This window comes from Maylandia zebra, linkage group LG9, assembly GCF_041146795.1.
Source record: "Maylandia zebra isolate NMK-2024a linkage group LG9, Mzebra_GT3a, whole genome shotgun sequence".
Taxonomy (NCBI): domain Eukaryota; kingdom Metazoa; phylum Chordata; class Actinopteri; order Cichliformes; family Cichlidae; genus Maylandia; species Maylandia zebra.
The window spans coordinates 32,081,355-32,099,394 of record NC_135175.1 but is presented as its reverse complement, the minus strand read 5'-3'; the positions used below and the strand labels follow the sequence as shown (position 1 = coordinate 32,099,394).

Genomic DNA, 18,040 nt, shown 5'->3' with positions numbered 1-18,040 from the left:
ATTCACATGGAAATATAGTCACTGAAGTGCAAAGACTGGTAAATGACATAAATATATCAATATAAAATGTCATATTCAAGTTTCTTTAGCCTTCTTATCCTCACTGCTTCCCCTGCAAGCCACTTTGCAACCTACCCCGGTCCTTGTCCATGTCTTGTTCCATAAGGGACTTTCAGACTCCTCCCTGTAAACACATGAAAGTGTCTGAAAGGGTAAGAATAAAGCTGTAGCTTCAAATATAAAATACTGCAAATGAGTCCAGAGCTGCGTAGTCAGTGGACTAAATAGACAGACCTTTTTAAAACATACCCCTGACCTTGATGTGTTTAAATGTTCAGACACTTGAGCTCAGGCTTCTGTTTCAGAGCCGACTCGGCTGCTTTTACCGTTCTCAGCGAGCTGAATGAGTCTGACGTGGTGGAGTCAGGTCAGAGGAGGAGGAGGTTTGGGATTACAGACTGGTGGAGAAAAAAAAGCGTTCTTTTGTTTAGTTTAATCCAGAACATTTTATCCCTTACCTCGTAATGGATCTGTGTGTCTCTGTGTGTATTTGTGTGTATTAGTGCTTATTAGATGAAAGAGATTATGCTGTTTGTTTAGATGGCAATGGATTAAATAAGATTGTTTATCTTTTCCTTTTGCTTGTGTCTATTTATAATTTGTTTGTTTTGAAAAGCAGGAAGTGAGAACAGGAAGGGCATAATCCAAATCTGTAGCCAAATTTCGAGTTGAAGAAAGCAGCACCTCCATCTGGAACATCGGGACTTTAAAACAATAGTAATGATGTCAATCTGAAACTGGAGGCCTGCACTGTGATGCAGCGTTTGAGGGCCTAAGTTATAAATTCAGGTTTAAAGCTGTTTTTTTGATTGTGATCAAGGTGGTTCACTTCTTACCTACATGCAAACTTCACCTGCAGGCCTAACGTGCTTGATCACCATGACTGTGCAGATGCATTCAGATAGTACATGAAGCCACTGAGGTACTGAAAAGACTCGTCTTTTAGTGTTTTTATGAGGCAACAAGATTTAGATCCACTGACAAACGATAAGATAAGCAGGGCTTGAATTTGCTTGGAGCCCACCTCCTCCTCCTCTTTAAGGCTCTGTGTGGATTTGCCCTGTTAGCTTGATTTTACTGAACAGCTGCAGTGTCACAGCAGCAGGATCCACATTAAGAAAGGGCCTGTGTACATTTTAAGCAGGCGGTAACTTCATTAATTATTTACGCCTTCTAATGTGTTCCTGTGAAGTCACGTAGCCTTATTAACCCAAATGCTTTCCCACATAGCGACGAGCCGAGCTGCTGCACACATTTGCAGCTTCCACAGCAGGTTGAGGATGATCCAGGCACCATCAGACACCGTCAGAAATACCATTTAAGAACAGATTGTTTCATCTAACGCAAGGATGTCAAAGTCAATTTCAATCGTGGGCCACATGCATGCACAGCTACTTTGAAAAGTCCACTTTCCACAGTATGTATCAGTTTTTCTACATGACAGAGAAATGCTGCTGTGGTAACTGAAATCTGTTGGCTCTCTGGACCCACGGTAAAAAAACTAAATGTCTTTACTTGATAGTGTAAAAACAGGAAGCTCTATTTGTCATATTATTGTTTATTTATTGCACAGTTACTTTGGTGTATGATAAATAGCCATGGGAGAGGTTTTCTAGCTGTAGGAAAACCCTCCTTCTCATTTGTCAGTGCCAGATTACACCCAGATTATAGTCTTATTGTCATGGTCCTGGGTCATTTTGACCCAGTGTTCTTAGTTTTCCTGTGGTTTTGTATTTTGTTCCTTATGTTCATTGGATTGTTTGGTTTGGTATTTGGATCCCCCCTGTGTCCATGCTGTTGCGTCGTCCCTCTAGGTTGTGTGCATTTCCCGTGTCTTCCCAGCGCCTCAGCTTTAGTTGCTCCCAGTGTAGTTTTGTATGACTTCTTATCTTCCTGTTAATAAAGACCTGCCTTTGAGTTCATCCCTGTGTGTCTCGAGCCGTGCATTTGGGTCCTCTCTCGCTTTCACGCAGCCGCCCCATGACACTTATAGTCTTTGCCGAGCTGATTCTGGATCCTGGGCCTTATGTTTGACAGCCTGGCTCTAGAGAACCTCGATATTAAGAATAGCTTTAGTTTAGACAGGATCTAATGGCTGCTGTTTTTTCTTTTGCTTTGTTGCTCAGTTGTTTAATGTGACTCTGGCAGTAACTTCCACAGAGAGTTTAAAAGAGGGACGTAGTCTCCATCATGTCATTTGTTAGTTAAGTCTAAAGTATTAAACTTGGACCTGAGCGTTTCCAACTCATGGACGTGTAATTGATAGTTGATGATGAGCATTTCCTGGATGAGGTTTGCCATTCTAGGAGTCGGATATTTACTGTCTGACTCCTGGAATGAGGGAGAATGTAGGTTTAATGCACTTTACATCAGCTTTATGTAAACACAGTTTTTGAGCTTGTTTGCTTTTATTTTGATTAGATGGTGGAAAGAAGACAGGAAACTGGGAGATGCCCAGGGGCAAAACGTACAGTAAAAGGCCTTGAGGTAGACTTGAATATGGGCCTCTCCATTAGCCTTGTGGCATCTACTCAACCCAACGAACTATAGTGGCTCCCATTTTAACCCGATGTCCCAACCTTCTGCGTAACCTGAGAAATGTAACTGCATGTTGGGTCAATATCACAATGACTTGAATGCCGTGGACAGGTGTGGTGTAGGGGTAAAAGGAGTTTCTGGTTACTATATAAGTTAGGCTAGGTTACGTAGTTTGGTGGAAAAAGGCTAAATTTAGGCATTTAAATTTAATTTCAGACACATTATTCTGAAAATTCACCTGTTCAGCATTTCTTTGCACAACGATACTCAGCACAATCCACATTTAATGAAGACAAGTTGCGTGCAGTAAGGGTGAAGCCCCTTACTTCACTTAACAAGGACCGCCGCTCCTCTCACGTCGTTGTTTAGCACCTAATCATTCTGTAGCTGATTTCCTTTCCGTACTGGAATCGGCTCAAGTGATCGTTCATCTTATTTGATGCAGCTGTTGAGGCCTCTGTGCCTACATGTGTGGAAGTGTTGTTTGAAGTCTGAGTCTCTCCTTTGATGGGTCACTTAAAGACAGAAGGAAAGTGATGTTTGATTGGTGAGCATGATAGGTGATATCATGGTCAGGTTTTTGGCTAAAGACATTTTAGTGTGTGTGTGTGTGTGTGTGTGTGTGTGTGTGTGTGTGTGTGTGTGTGTGTGTGTGTGTGTGTGTGTGTGTGTGTATAAACAGACTGACAGATCTGAAACACTGTGCAGAGTGACCATAAATCTAAGTGTAAACAGACCTCCCAACACACACGCACATTCGCGGTATATCAGTGAATCAAGTTGACACATGAACTTGTTCTGTTTGAGTGTTTTTCTTTGTTCATGTTGCCCTTTGTGTACAGTCTGTTTGAGTGTGTGTCCATGGCTACCATCAGCTGTACCAGCACACACACTCACACATATGAGGGTTTGACGGTGGCAGCAGGAAAATGTGGGTTATGGTTCTCATTCAGTAGCACTCGAGTCGGCACAGTCAGTACGAACGAGGTGAGGCTAATTAATGAGGTTCAGATTGAAATCTGTTTTCAAAGGCAGCTTCTGTGCAACTGAACCAAACTGCAACCAAATACTTTTCAAATATATAAATGTATTTCTAATTTGTAGTTAATATCATAACTGCTTAAATTTGTTATTTTTTTCTCGAAGGTTTAACTAAAATTGAACTTTCCCCTTACTATAAAAACCCTTATTGAGTCTTTTGATTTTAGTGTTACCTGGATGACTGAGTTGCAGTAGCAATACCTTCACTCAGCATCACCTCATGTTGCTTTAAACTACAAGGTAAAGACCCTACATACCTCCGACAGAGCCGGGCTCCAGAATGGGCAGCTATCTGCATTAACTGATTGGGGTCGATGGGGGAAAACAGGAAAAAAGACATGCTGTGGAAGAGAGCCAGAGATTAATAACAACTAATGGTTATATAGGGCTTTATAAGACAGCCTGATAATAATAAATTCCAATAGTTTAGCCTAGAAGTACTAAATGCATGCACTAGTTTTTCAGCATCACTTTGAGACAGGATGTCATTGCACAAATGCGAGCAGCAGTCCTACATGTTTGTTTAACACATCCTGATCAAACACATAATGACACCCAGAGTAAGAATCTGGTTAGAATCTGTATTTCGAGGATTTTTAGGCCAAACCACAATAACCTCATTTTTATCTGAATTTAGAAGCAGAAAATTAGAGGTCATTCAGGTTTTTATGTCTTCAAGACGTTTATGCAGTTTAACTAACTGATGTGTGTTATCTGGCTTCATGGATAGATTGAGCGGGGTATCATAGCAATGAAAATGTATCCTATGCCTTCTAATGACACTGCCGAAGGGAAACGTCTATAACAGCGGTCCCCAACCCCCGGGCCACGGACAGGTTTGGTACCGGGTGTGAAATTTATGGATTTCAGGGTTTTTAGCGTTAATTTGGTTTCCCTGGGTCTTTTCCCGTGTTGCAGTTGTGCGTCTTATTTTGAAAGAAATGTTTACACGTTACCATAACGACCAGAGAGCATTAAGGGGCAGAGAGGAGGATGTTACTCTCGATGTTGTTGGGGCATTTCAGGAGGATGCTGCTAATAAAGTTACACAATTACACAGCGAATTCACGTTTATTATTATATTTACAAAATACCACTGCTTTTGTCTTGGTCGTGTCATTTTATTTAGTTGTATTTATCTTTTTTTTTTTTTTTTTTTTTTTTTTTTTTAAATGTTGTATTTATCTTTGACACCTTAAAAGTGCAAAAAAGGTTGGAGACCACTGGTCTATAATATATATAGAATTGGTCCTAGCATGGAACCCTGTGGACTCCATAATTAACTTCAGTGTGTGGAAAGGACTCTCCATTTACATGCACAAATTGGAGTCTATTTGATAGATATGTACCAGGACCTTTAATACCTACGGCATGCCCTAATTGCTGTGATAAAATTTTATAAATAACTGTCAAATGCAGTGCTGAGGTCTAGCAGTACAAGCACACAGATGAGTCCACTGTCAGAGGCCATAAGCAGATCATTTGTAACCTTCACTAAAGCCGTTTCTGTGCTGTGATGAATTTTTAAACCTGACTGGAACTCTTCAAATAAATCTTTCCTCTGCCAGCGATCACTCCGAGAGTCATTACTCTCAGCCCACGTCACACTGTGACTGTCTGCAGAAAGGTTGCCTCCTATCAGACGACTGCAATTGCGTTCCGATCAAAATTGTGCAGCTCTGGGAAACAATTTAGTCATCACAAAGTCAATATAATCACCAGGCAGCCCCTGCTTTTTTTGTTTTGTTTTCTGTAGATGCAAGGAGGTCGCTGTTTTATTTTTACTGCATTAGTTTACTCTGAATTAGGAGGTAGCTTTGTCACGCTAAGTGGGTAAATTGTTGGATGATTTTTGGTCGTTTAATATTAGTTTGCTTGATGGACATGATCTCATTTTGGTGCATGACACGAGCCTATTGTTTGTAGTATTTTTATGTAATAAAGTATCAATATTTGGTGTCCCTTTTTTATTACAATATCATCATGCAAAATATCCCAATACTGTGCTGTATCGATCCAACCACCACACGCCCCCAACCCGAGGAGTCAGTCTTACAATCGTTGGAAAATAAAAAGTTCTCACAGGCCTCTGTGCAGCCCTGTGATAGGCTAATTACACCACATGATTGAATAGGTGTCTCGGTTATAGAACCTCGTTTAGGAGCAATAACTTTAATTAACTGCTTTCTGTGGGACTTTATCGGTTTCTCACATGGTTGTGGGAGAATTTGGGCCTATACTTCTTCACAGCGTCACTTCATTTAATTGAAGTTTGTGTTCATTTGTTCATGAACAGCTCTCACCACAACATTTCAATCAGCTTGAGGTCTCTGGGTCACTTTGCAACTCGTTGGTTTTTTAACAGGCTGTTCATCAAACTCTGGGTATCCTTCTTTCATCTGGACTCACTCACACTAATCCTAACACCGACAATCAAGATAAGTGGTCACACAAAGCTTTCCTAAATTGACCGAAGGATTTCCCAATTTAACTACAAGTGTGCTCACTTGAAAAGGGTTGTGGTGACAGCATCTAACCAATCACAAACATGGAAGAATGTACTAAGATTACACACGCACACACACACACACGCACACACACACACACACACACACACACACACACACACACACACACACACACACACACACACACACACACACACACACACGATACAGGCTGGAAGTAACACAGCTGCTGCAGACAATCAACAGAGTGAGTGGGTGTGAGAGGAAAGGTGCTGTAAAGCAGTTTAGTACCAGGGTGGTGTGAGATTGTGTGCGAAATTTAATAAAGTTTGGTCAGGTCAGGAAAGAAAGCTAGCAAAATAAGCTAACAGATGTTTCAGTATCACAACTGTGTCATTAAAAGACAGGATAATCTGATGGATTATACTCAAGTACTTCATTAAATAGTTGTTGTTATTCCTTCAGCTGTAGCCTTGGTGGGGTTTAACGCTCTGAGAGTAAAAATTAAATACAAAAACAGAATTCACATAAAGATTTGGAGTATCTGCAGATTTGATGCACAAATTAGAATATATATATATATATATATATATATTAATGCTTTTAAAACAATAAAACTGTTGTGAAACTGTTTGCAGCCAACATAGAATAAAATAAAGGACCAAACTTGCCGCTGAGACCGATGCTCTTCAGGGAAAGACAAGGATTTTAGAAACTTCCTGCTGTGTGCAGAGGCCTCTGAGGGATCCTTCATGAGTGGTGACACTGTTTTATGGAGATTTGATTGTGTCATACACGCTGATCTCTAACGAGGAACCTAACCTGCTTTGGTTTTTGCTTTTAGCAGAAGTGTTTTTTTGTCTTCCCAAATCATCACCACTGCCTAAATCCTCCCCCTGAAAGCTGCAGATAGGAGTGAAAGGAGAGCAGATCGCAGAAACATGAACTTTACTCCAGAAAACTGGAGCACGTATGTCAAACACCAGCGTGCACAGCACAACCTGAGACAAAGAGCCTGACGCAGGAGGTTTGTTCATTTTGGAGATAATATTCATAAGATGTATTTCCCTTCATCCCGACAGGTTAATGGAATGTTTTCTCCCTGCCAGTTCTACTGGGAGATGCAGAAAGCAAAGAGTGACTGTCAGACAGAGCTGCAGCCGAACAATTCCACTCATGCAGGTACGCATGCACTGAAACACACACGAGCAAGTGTTTGGAAATCCCCATCCAAAGTATTTTACGATACGTCTGCTGCGTGTGCAGGAGCAGACGCAAAATAATCTGCTGTAAGAGCATCACTGAATATTAGGCCTCGGAAAAGTATTCAGATCCATATCAAGTAAGGAAAAGTGTGTGTGTGTGTGTGTGTGTGTGTGTGTGTGTGTGTGTGTGTGTGTGTGTGTGAAGTGGTGTGTGTCTCTGGACGCTATTTCAGACGGTGTTGCAACACTGAGCTGTTTACCTTGTGAGATCAAACACTCCACAAAAAGCACAAACTCACACATACACGCACTCACACAAATGTACACATGTACACATACACAAATGCTAGCTATAAATGTTAAAAAGGCTTCTTCAGTTACCTGCTTGGAGGGTGGATCGAAGAGAAATCAAACATACCTCTTTTCTGCACTTGTGCTACAATCAGATGATTTAAAAATGATTCATTTTGATCAAGAAAGGATAAAAACGTGAAGGCAAAGTGAAAACTGTGTGACCTGCATGCTGCAAATAACAAAAGCATTGAGCAGTCAGACTTGAAGACTTCATTTTTCCACATCTTTGATATGCCCTCATTAGAGTGGAAGTCACCACAGCAACATCCTCCTCTGTCAAACCAACCCTTTGCATGTCCTCCTTCACTACATCCATGAACCTCCTCTGAGGTATTCCTCTTTTCCTCTTGCCTGGCAGCTTCACAATCAGCCATCTTTGTCCAATATACCCACGTTCCCTCTGCACATGCCCAAACCATCTCAGTCCTGTCTCTCTATGTTTGTCTCCCAACAGCTCCACCTGAGCCATCCCGTTGATGCACTCATTTCCAATCTTGTCCAATTGGTCATTCCCAGTGAGAATTTTAGCAGTGCCACAGTCTCTAAAAGATACAGCATAGCAGGTTTCCCCATCTTGTAAACTTTCCCTTTCTACTCTTCCTGCCATCCATCCATCCATCCATCCATCCATCCATCCATCCATCCATCCATCCATCCATCCATCCATCCATCCATCTTCTTGCACTTATCAGGGGCAGCAGCCTAAGCAGAGAAGCCCAGACCTCCTTCTTCCTGAAGCAGCTTTGATTTTTAACCTCTTGTTTTTCAGCAAGAATAAAAGGCTCAGAGAATAAAAGGCTTGAAGGACTGCTGCACACAGTCGGCATCAGTAGAGTCTCCAGATGTTCACGACGTATATTAGGATGATTTCTGTGTGAAACCACAACACGAGTAACCAAAGACTGACGCACAGACATACAGAGGCTGTTTGTGAACGGTCATGTGTGCGAATGTTTGAGCACAGAGATAATAAAATGTGTTTAATCTGTGTGGTCTCAGCTTTCAGACTGTGAGCTTTTTCTCACGCTGCTCTATAGATACACATGTGTGTTTGATGTAAAAGGACAGTACCAGCATTAGTTACTCTCAGGCCTCATCAGGCTACATTTATTTTTAACTTAACTATTAAGAGGCCTTCAGAGTGTTACGTGAATGTCTTTGTCCCTCCTGGCTGAGCAGTAAAGCTAAATGTCCAAACCTCACAGGCTGCTTTCATGTGGGCTGGATTTATTGTCCACGTTCAATCAGCAGCTCGCACAGAAGCTCCGCACAAGTCGCTCAGCCAAACAGGAAGTTCTGTGCAGGCAAGTTCACACTTCTAATGTCTGTGTGTGTATCTCTGTATATGTCTGTCCAGGATGTCACGGCGAGTGGGACAACGTTTCATGTTGGCCGAGCGCCGCGGTCGGCGATGTGCTGACCTTACACTGTCCCACCCCCTTCCTGCTGCTTTTTCACAAGAACGGTGAGCTTCTTCTCAGAGACACACTTCCTCCTGCTGCCCTTCAATCATCTTTGTTAACACACACACACACACACACACACGCACACGCACACACACACTTGACTTGCTAAAAAAAACAAAAAGTGTGTTCTGGAAATTATACAGACTTTCAGTTAAAGGAAGCTTCAACTTCCCCCGACATGTAAAACATTTTAAGACAGCTGACACTTAGTATGACCCCGCCACACAAAGTCTGAGGACTCAGCACTGTGCAGCAGTTTATGGACTGTTTAAAGACTGTGGCATACTCAACATTTTATTATTTATTATAATTTAGTTTTTGTGTGCTTGAAAACTTTGAAATCTTCATCTTGTTGAACTCTGATACAGAAAAATAATCCTTTTTAAGTATCCAGTGGATTCACTCAAATGCCACCAGTCTCAACACTAATAAGAAGGAGTGATTAAGTAAGCTTAAGTGAAAAGATGTTTGCTTTTACTACCACTGAAATTCTTTAATACTTATTTTCAATATAACAGAACTTCTTTGACCTCTTTCTTTTTTAACTTTCTGCCATTTCTCACTTTGACTTGTGGCTCTTTTATCGTCTCCATCCAGTGCTTCTTGAGCTGCTTCTGTTGATGTTTGTGATCATTTGCACAGCGGCTGACGCCATCTGTCCAACCCTCTGTGATTTCCTTCAGTAGCATCAGTGAGCGGCTGGTTTATCCTCCTCTCGCTGCCTCTGCAGAAACACACAGCATTAATAGATGAGCATCACAATCAGCACCACAGACGAGAACAGTAGCTGCTCAGTATCAAAAGTCCTCACTGAGGCCTACGCATGTGCCTGCCTCTGATGACAGCTGTTTGAGAGGGTAAAAATGGACATGTGTCATCATTATGCTGATTCTTTGAGTGTCCAGGTTCCTGTGGCTTCAAAACAAGCCCAAATCATGAGCCCTCCACCACCATGCTGACAATTGTGTTTGGTTTTCTCCAAATGTGGCGCTCTGATTAGGAACAAACATCTCCACTTTGTGTTTGTCTGTCCAGGCAACTGCTGCTGTGAATCTGACTGCACTGGTGTTATATAATTGTTATTCCAGTTATCCAAATCTAAAATCTGTGGACAAATATCACTGAAGCTTTAAAAAAAAAATCAGGGCAATATATCTTTATATGCAGCACTGATGTTAGGTTTCATGAAATCTACTAGTTCAGTTCTAAAAGGCTCTAAAACCAGTCGGTTTTCTTTCAGGCAACCTCAGCAGGAACTGTACAGAGAGTGGCTGGTCCACCGTCTATCCCGACTACATCATCACCTGCACGAGCACCTTAGAGACCCCAGAGACAACCAAAAGGGCAAGTTTGACGTCTGTGGTGTGTTTACGTTTGTGCGCCTGTGAGCGCAGTTATGAGTTATATGAAGCACCACTGTGATTGGAGTTGTGCTGCTTGTGAACAACTCTTTTAATCCTTTTCCGGCCTGAACCTTTTTAGCTGGCGAATTCATTCAGTTTTCTCATCCTCTCTCAGTCCAATCTCAGGTAATGTCTAGCAATTAGAGCCTTTACATGATAACATAACATAATATCGAAGAAGGACTGATTTTTTTGTCTTTACAGTGTAGAAACTGGTGTGTGTTTGGAGCCTGATCAAAGTTGTGTGTTTGGTTTTCATATCTACTTTGTAGCGGCTGAAACTCTCAGGTCTGTTGTCTAATGAAGCTGAAGGCCTTGGACCCGTTGCTGTTAATGCAACATTGTCAGTATTGGTTTATCAGGGTTCTTGGATTCTCAGATGAGGTAGAAGATTAGTCAGAGCGGTTGCAAGGTGGTTAATTTGAAACTGCTTGGATGGTTAAAAACATGCTAACTATAAAGAAAACATGAAAATATTAAATCACTCATGGATCAAATATCATTGATACACCACAGCTGTTGATTTACGATGTATTTACCTCCATGTATAGCTTTTATGTATCAACTACACGTGCATACACTTAATCATTTGAGGGAATAAAACTATTTTTTTATTCTTTTTCATCCTTTTTTAAATTTTCCCCTCAAAATGATATCAAATTATAACCAAAAAGGTTAATGTGTGTGTTCATCAGTGTTTTTATAGGACATAATTAGGAAACAAAGGAAGCATAAGGATAAAAAACAAATAAAAATCAGTTGTTGAAGCATCTTTTGACAGAAAAAAAATGTTTACCTGTTCCTAATAAATGTAGCTTCTGGCTCTTTACTGTAGCAGTTCACGTGTTCATCTGACAAGCAAAAGGTCTTTGGTTTGGTTCTGGGAGGAGACCCAAATGCTTCTGGGGTTGCATCAGGAAGGTCACTGTAAAAATCTGCCAAATCAAACATGCAAAGCTCCCTGCCAGGCTGACCTCTTTCAAATAAGGGAGCAGCTGAATGTAGCTTTAATCAAAAGAGTTTAAAGTTTAGTTGGAATCCTTTGAAGTGAATTTTCACAGTGCAAGTGAAACTGTTGTGTACAGGTTTTAGCACCGTTTTCCGTTTGGGTTCTGATCACAAAAAATGTATGTGCCACGTCCCACGCAGCACATGCTCGGCCTGTGGATGATGTTGGGAGAGTTCGTGGGCTGATTTGACCCACTTTAAAATGCTTGCATTGCAAGAGGAAGCAAACCAACCACAGAACAGTTGCAGATAAATCATTTTTACCGGATTTGATTGGGAAAAAGCTGAACTCTAGTTTCAGTGTGCTGTTAGTTGGTTTGTTGGAGACGGGGAAACTCTTTGTCCAGAGGCCTGTGCTGCTAAGCAGGCTTTGAGGTTTAGCGAGCCACCCACAAAGGTGATGCAGCTGTTACCTGGGTAAATCTCCATGGTAACTAACCCATGGTTTATGTTAGAAATCAGCACGTACAAATCACTTTTCGTCTAAATGATGTCCCCATTTCCAACATTATGAAGAATAGACTAAAAAGCAATGATAAAGGAGCCCCCTGTGAGCTAAAATGTGTAGCGTAAATTATTTATAACTCACCTTCAGAATGATAAATCACTATTTTGTAGCCTGACAGCACTGTGGATGAGTTTGGGGAGACATCGTCTTAAGTAGAAGTTGTTGTAACACCATTTCTGATGCTGCAGGCTTTCAGCCGGAGTTTTGTGTGTAGCATGAATAAGTAAAGACCTACATACCCTCTGTAGCTCAAATCAAAGCTATTTGTCTGCAAAACTAATCATTCATATTTCTTTTTAGTATTATACAACACAGTTTAACTGTTGATTCTAAGCAGCCAGCTTCCACTTGCCTGACACTGGCCTCTAGCTCTTTCTCTGTAACCAGTTGTCAACAAGAACAGTGGAAAATAAGACAAATTACCACAACACAATCAGCATATTTTGCAGTATGAGGATAATTAAATCTGTGGTTTTATGTGGGCTGTTTCAGAGGAAATACAACAAAAAGTAGCCAGACTTGCATGCAAAGATGTGTGCAAAAAGAGGTTCTGGAGCTTCCAGTGAGACACTGAAAATCATTGAATCAGAACAGACTTTATTTAAGCAAAACAGAAGCTGTGCAGGAATCAGCAGCTTTATTTAATTTGAACTGAAATAAAAAAAACAAAACAGATCAAACGTCTCCACTCTGTGGTCTGATCTCAGCTCAGAGTTTTCTCAGATGCTCCAGCACAGCGGTGAAGAGAAGGGCTGATTTCATATCAGCATCTCTGTATGTGTGTTTGTTTATCTGCCCACAGATAAACGCACAGAGAGGATGGAAAGTTCACTGGGTGACACATCTGATCACTGGTCTCTGCTGCTCTTCGTGTCTCCCCTCAGATAACTCAGACCACCGTGAAGTCGCGGCCTGACTGTGCTGGTGTGCTTTTCTGTGATTAGGCGGAGCAGATGAGTGAGAATCTGTTGCAGCGTTTTGCTCAGTTTATCCAACTGACAAACAGAAATGACACAGCTGTACTCGCTTATCTATGCAGATACTTTGAGCTTTATTTGTGCATCTCATTGTTGTCCAGTTCAGTGCTCTGGGGTTCAGAGGAATTTAATTTGTGGTGCTAAGAAATGTAAACAAAAGATGCAAAGGTCACAAAGGTAACAGTTTTTTTGGCTGCTTTGCAGATGACTCCATAAATCTTTCAGCTGATGATGAACACCACAAACGCATCATGTTTGGAGGTCAACATAATTACATAATAATAACATATCCAAACACAGAGAGGGTTGTTAGCCTCGATTCGATTTAAGCCTTGATTCTGTAGCTCTTCTTCTGCAATATGTAATATAATGAGTGTTACATTCTTTCTACTATAACTGCAAAAATGCTCAAATGTTGGGTCATAATTTTGTTACAGACTGAAGCATCAGTTGGACTGAGTGCTGTGAAATTTGTTTGAGATGTTCATTTCCCTACACAGTATCTTTAGTAATCCTCTAATCTTCCCCTTTGGTGGTGAAGCAGATCAAAAATGTTTTGAAGGCACTCTGTGATCTTTAATTTTGATTAACTCCCCAAAATCTTCTACAGATACTTCCCATCAGATTCTTTTAGGATAAAATGTTGAGGCATGTAGAAAACAGCAGACCGTGACGATTACCAGCAAACGTTTCTGTGTTGAACCAAAAAAGAACAAAGAAGAAAGAAAAATCAAGGGTGACTCAGACTCTCAACCTCCTGCTTTGATGCTCGTGTCTTACATGCTTTGCTTACCATGCAACAAAGCAGTTTACATGCACATAAATGACTTAACATGCTGCTTACATTGTGCTAGTCTATGTATGTGGAGGACTACGTTGCAACCAAATAAGCAGAAAGTTGAACAAAAAGTCAGATGCATTTAATTCCTTTGTTACAAACTGATCTGCACATCTCTTCCATGTTTGCCACTTGGTAAGAGAAACTCTGTCTGGACCTTCACTCTCTGTGGAAGCAATAGAAACCGCCGCCTGTCTGCGTCTGTTTTTGCTGTCATACCACAATCTGACTTGAGTGGAGGGATAATAAAGAAAAGGTTTGTACAACAGGAAGGTGGAGCACCAGAGTTCACAGCCAGAGCTGTGTGCCTGAGATGACCATACAAAGTATACTCCCTCTCTATGACTTCATGCTGATGCAGAGATCTATGCAAAGCTGGCTGGCCCTTTATAAAAGTTACAGAGATGCAGGATGAAGCCTTCTGCCTGAGGTCTTAAACTTCCTCATCATTTCCACTTAAGCTCCTCTTTAACATCAAAAAAGACTTTTTTCCTCTTTTCATAGGTATATGAGAAATAATGCAAGTGACCAGAGAACATGAGAAATCCACTGGATTCAGTCTTCTGCATGGGTCTGTTCTGTATCTGTTGTGGCTAGACACCGGCTTAAATTCCCAGCTCCTCCAACAGAGTTGCGGGGTTCACTTCCCGGTCTTGGCACACTGTGCTCTCTAATCCGGCCTCATCTGTTCCCATATCTGCTTCATCACAAGATGAAGGTAAGGCTTCTCGAAATTCTCCCACCCCTTCAGCTGACTCAGAGGAGGATTAGGAACCTGAGTGACACAGGTGAGTATTTGAGCTGAATGCTGCAGGTGCTCGAGAAAAAAAGGCTTTTCCTGTTCTCAGAGCGGTATGCCTGCTCTGCTGTTTTTTTAATGGGCGTTTGAGTGTGTATGGGGATGCGTGGGTGTTTTCTTGTTGCTCAGAGGAGTCCAGCGTGACGCCATGGAGCTTATTTTCTGACCTCATAGTTATTGCTTGTAATCACGGCTGCATTCCTGGACCCTTTCTTTTATAATGAGCTTTAAACAAGCGAGTAACAACCAGGTTTAAGAGAATATCCGGGAACCATTATTGGGTCCACACTGTCCCTGAAATAATGCCACACACTTCTCTTGTTTTTTCACTACTTGCTTTTAAAAGCAAGTAGATTTATTGTATGAATTAGGATGAAGTAAAAATATGTGGTAAGAGCAGTATTTTATTGCATCTTGATGAATTGCAGAGTAAATGTGGAACAAATTGAAGAGGATGTCTCCTTTTTGAGAGATGTATGCTGACCATACTAAAATCAATGAGCTGCTCTACTCGCCAAAGTTTTGGGTCACTCCTTCGATTTTGCAAGGAGATGGAATATAGGTGCAAAAACAGAGTTTGTACAATTCTAAGATGAATGTCAACATTTGGTACAACCCTCTTTATTCTTCATCACAGCCTGAACTCTCTCTGTCACCTTTCTCCGCTTTCTTGTCATTTCTTTAAGTCGTTTTCTGGAATAGCCTCCAGAGATACTCCAGTCTCTTCTTTAGAGACAATCGATGCCTTTTCCTCCGTTCTGTCAAAATGATCCCACTCGGCTTTAATGATGTTGAGAGACTCTGGGGAGGACAATGCATGACTAACAGTGTTCACACTGAGCGGTTTTCTTTTTTAAAGTTATGCTTTTGCTTCATTGACAGTATGTTTGGGATCTTTGTCATGCTGAAAAATTAAGATCAGTATCTGATGGTACTTTTCTGTGTTCAAAATTGCATCATTTCTGAGAAGATCTCCAACACGCTGAATGGAACGTAGTTACAAACCATGACAGATCCTCTGCTGTGTTTTGCAGATGTCTGCAGACCTTGTTTTACTTCTCCTGACCTCTTTGACCTCCAAAACTTTAATTGGGTTCAATTTGGATTCCTCACTCCATAAGATCTGCTGACACTGATGCTCCATTTCTGATGAAGCTCCAACAGTAAATGGATCAACTGAAGGCATGCATCTCTCAGTTCCTGTGTCAGGTCTTTGCTGGATATTTTCCCATTTGTTAAGGACTTGACTTTCACATACTCTTCATCTGCTGTAGATGCTTTTTTAGGCGTACCACTTCTTTTGTTTGCCCTCCACTTGTCCGGTTTCCGACACACTGCAAACCATGTTGAGATATGCCAAGTCTTCTAATAATAGCTCATTTTGTTTGTGTAGAAATCTGTTTTATGCCTGTCAAACTGTGCTATTGACATTTTTCATAGATTCAGCTAAAGAAATGGAACAAATGACATGTTTTCGTGACAGGCTGTAAATGAAGCAAACAGAGTGTAAAGAAACTGTTTGGGTCTGTGCTGAGTTGTTGTTATGCGTAGACACAACAGTGGCTCATCCCCTAAGTGAGGTGCCCTTTTATGCTTCAGTTATTCATAGGTCAGTATTAAGTGGCCCAACAGACAAAAAAACAAAAAAGCCCCCAAAACATTCCTGTGAAAATGGTCACGTGCAAGGACTGGACTCAAAATGAGTGAAAAAGCAGCCAGTGTCCAAATAAAAGTTTGAAAGACCCTCAAATGCCCCTCACAGGGCCTCAGTACTACTGACTATTTTATGATATTGCCATAACGTGTAATATCATGTTCTCTTGGGTAATATTGCCCACTTCTGGTCAACATAATTATCACAATGAATAAAACATTAAGCGAGTTTTGTAAATTATTGACATTTTAAAAATCCAAAAAGAAGACATGCTGTCTGGCTAATGTCTGTTGACCGACTTGTGTGTGGTTTCACAGTCCTGTCTGGCAGCTGCCTGCCATAGCTGAAAACACCAAGACGGTGACAACAAAAACGCTGAGCTGGAGGCTTTGAAGCAGAGCTCCACGGGATGATGTCCTGTTGTCCAACGTCATCTGAAAAAACAACATGTCATAATAACTTTTGCTAATGAATAGAAAATCTAAAATAAGAGCAGAATATGTTCTGGTCGTGCAAACCTTTCATTCTCAGGCACGTCTCTATTGAATTGCCAACGTTTCAACACTGTCTAATACTATAACAAATAATGTTGTGGCAAGTAATATAACAAATACAGAACTATGAAAGCGTGTACCTGGATAAGATCAGAATCTCGTTCAGGCAGGTTGGCGCTGCCTCAGGCACATCTCATGAACTGGCAAAGTTTCGACATTGGCTATAAAATATAACATATAATATTATCATTATGCCCAATAATAAAACACATTAATGTGAAGATGTGCATCTGGAATAATATAACAAATAAAATAATGTGTAAATGCGTACCTGGATAAAGTCAGAATATGTCCTGGTCCGATATTTGGCTCATTATGGGCAGCTCTAAGAACAGCACGTCACAGAAGCTCAGAATCTTTGCACTTAGCTTAGCGAGTCTATTATTCTGTTATATAGATTTTTTAGCACTTTAAAAGCTCAGCTGTCCACTTAAACTCTTCGTACTAACAGTTAAATCATTTACAGTGTCATATAGCAGACACATGCATTACTAGTTGTGCCCATAACACACATCTCTCATGAACTGACTTTTGTCCACCATCTCTGAGAGAGGGCGCCACTGAGACAATACAGTGTCACACATACACGGATAACAAATTGTGTTTATCGTGACAAGTGGAATCACACACAACATAAATACTGTTACATTTATATAACTCTATTATAAACAGCTAGTAAATACTGTGTATTGCACACAGGGATGGCCTGAAATAATAATTCAAAATGGGAATGTGGCTCCATCCCAGGCCGTTCTGTTAATCCAAACCAACAGCCAGGCTGTATCAGAGTTTCCTATTATGACTATTGTGGCCACAGTCCATATAGAAATTTAGAAGACAAGAACAAGAGTGACATTAGTCATTTATTAGCAAATACATTACCACTGCACTATTACAGCTGGGATAAGTCCCTATGATGGATGGGTGGATGGATATCTAAGGGAGCCAGAGTCACTATACATAACCACATTGACTTAACATTAAAATTTTGTTATCTGTATACAGTAAGACTCTTCACTGCATACTGGGATGAAAATTGTGCCACTTCCATATCAGGTTACCTAAACATAAAGCTTCCAAAGTGTGCTATAGCCATGGATTTACCCTCAAAACCTCACCATTCAAAGCACATACAAATGTACAAGGCCAGGCACAAACAAAACAGCG

At 40.9% G+C, this 18,040-nt stretch overlaps 1 protein-coding gene across 2 annotated transcripts in view; it reads left to right on the top strand.

Moving 5' to 3' along the window:
• The window catches only part of LOC101469080 (vasoactive intestinal polypeptide receptor 2), a 46,962-nt gene that overhangs the window by 4,005 nt on the left and 24,917 nt on the right, over positions 1 to 18,040 (top strand). For both annotated transcript variants that reach the window (XM_004574776.3, XM_004574775.4), the window contains exons 2-4: positions 7,190 to 7,289; positions 9,024 to 9,131; positions 10,373 to 10,476. In XM_004574776.3, coding sequence (XP_004574833.1) covers positions 7,190 to 7,289; positions 9,024 to 9,131; positions 10,373 to 10,476 — 312 coding nt within the window. The remainder of the gene's footprint in view (positions 1 to 7,189; positions 7,290 to 9,023; positions 9,132 to 10,372; positions 10,477 to 18,040) is intronic.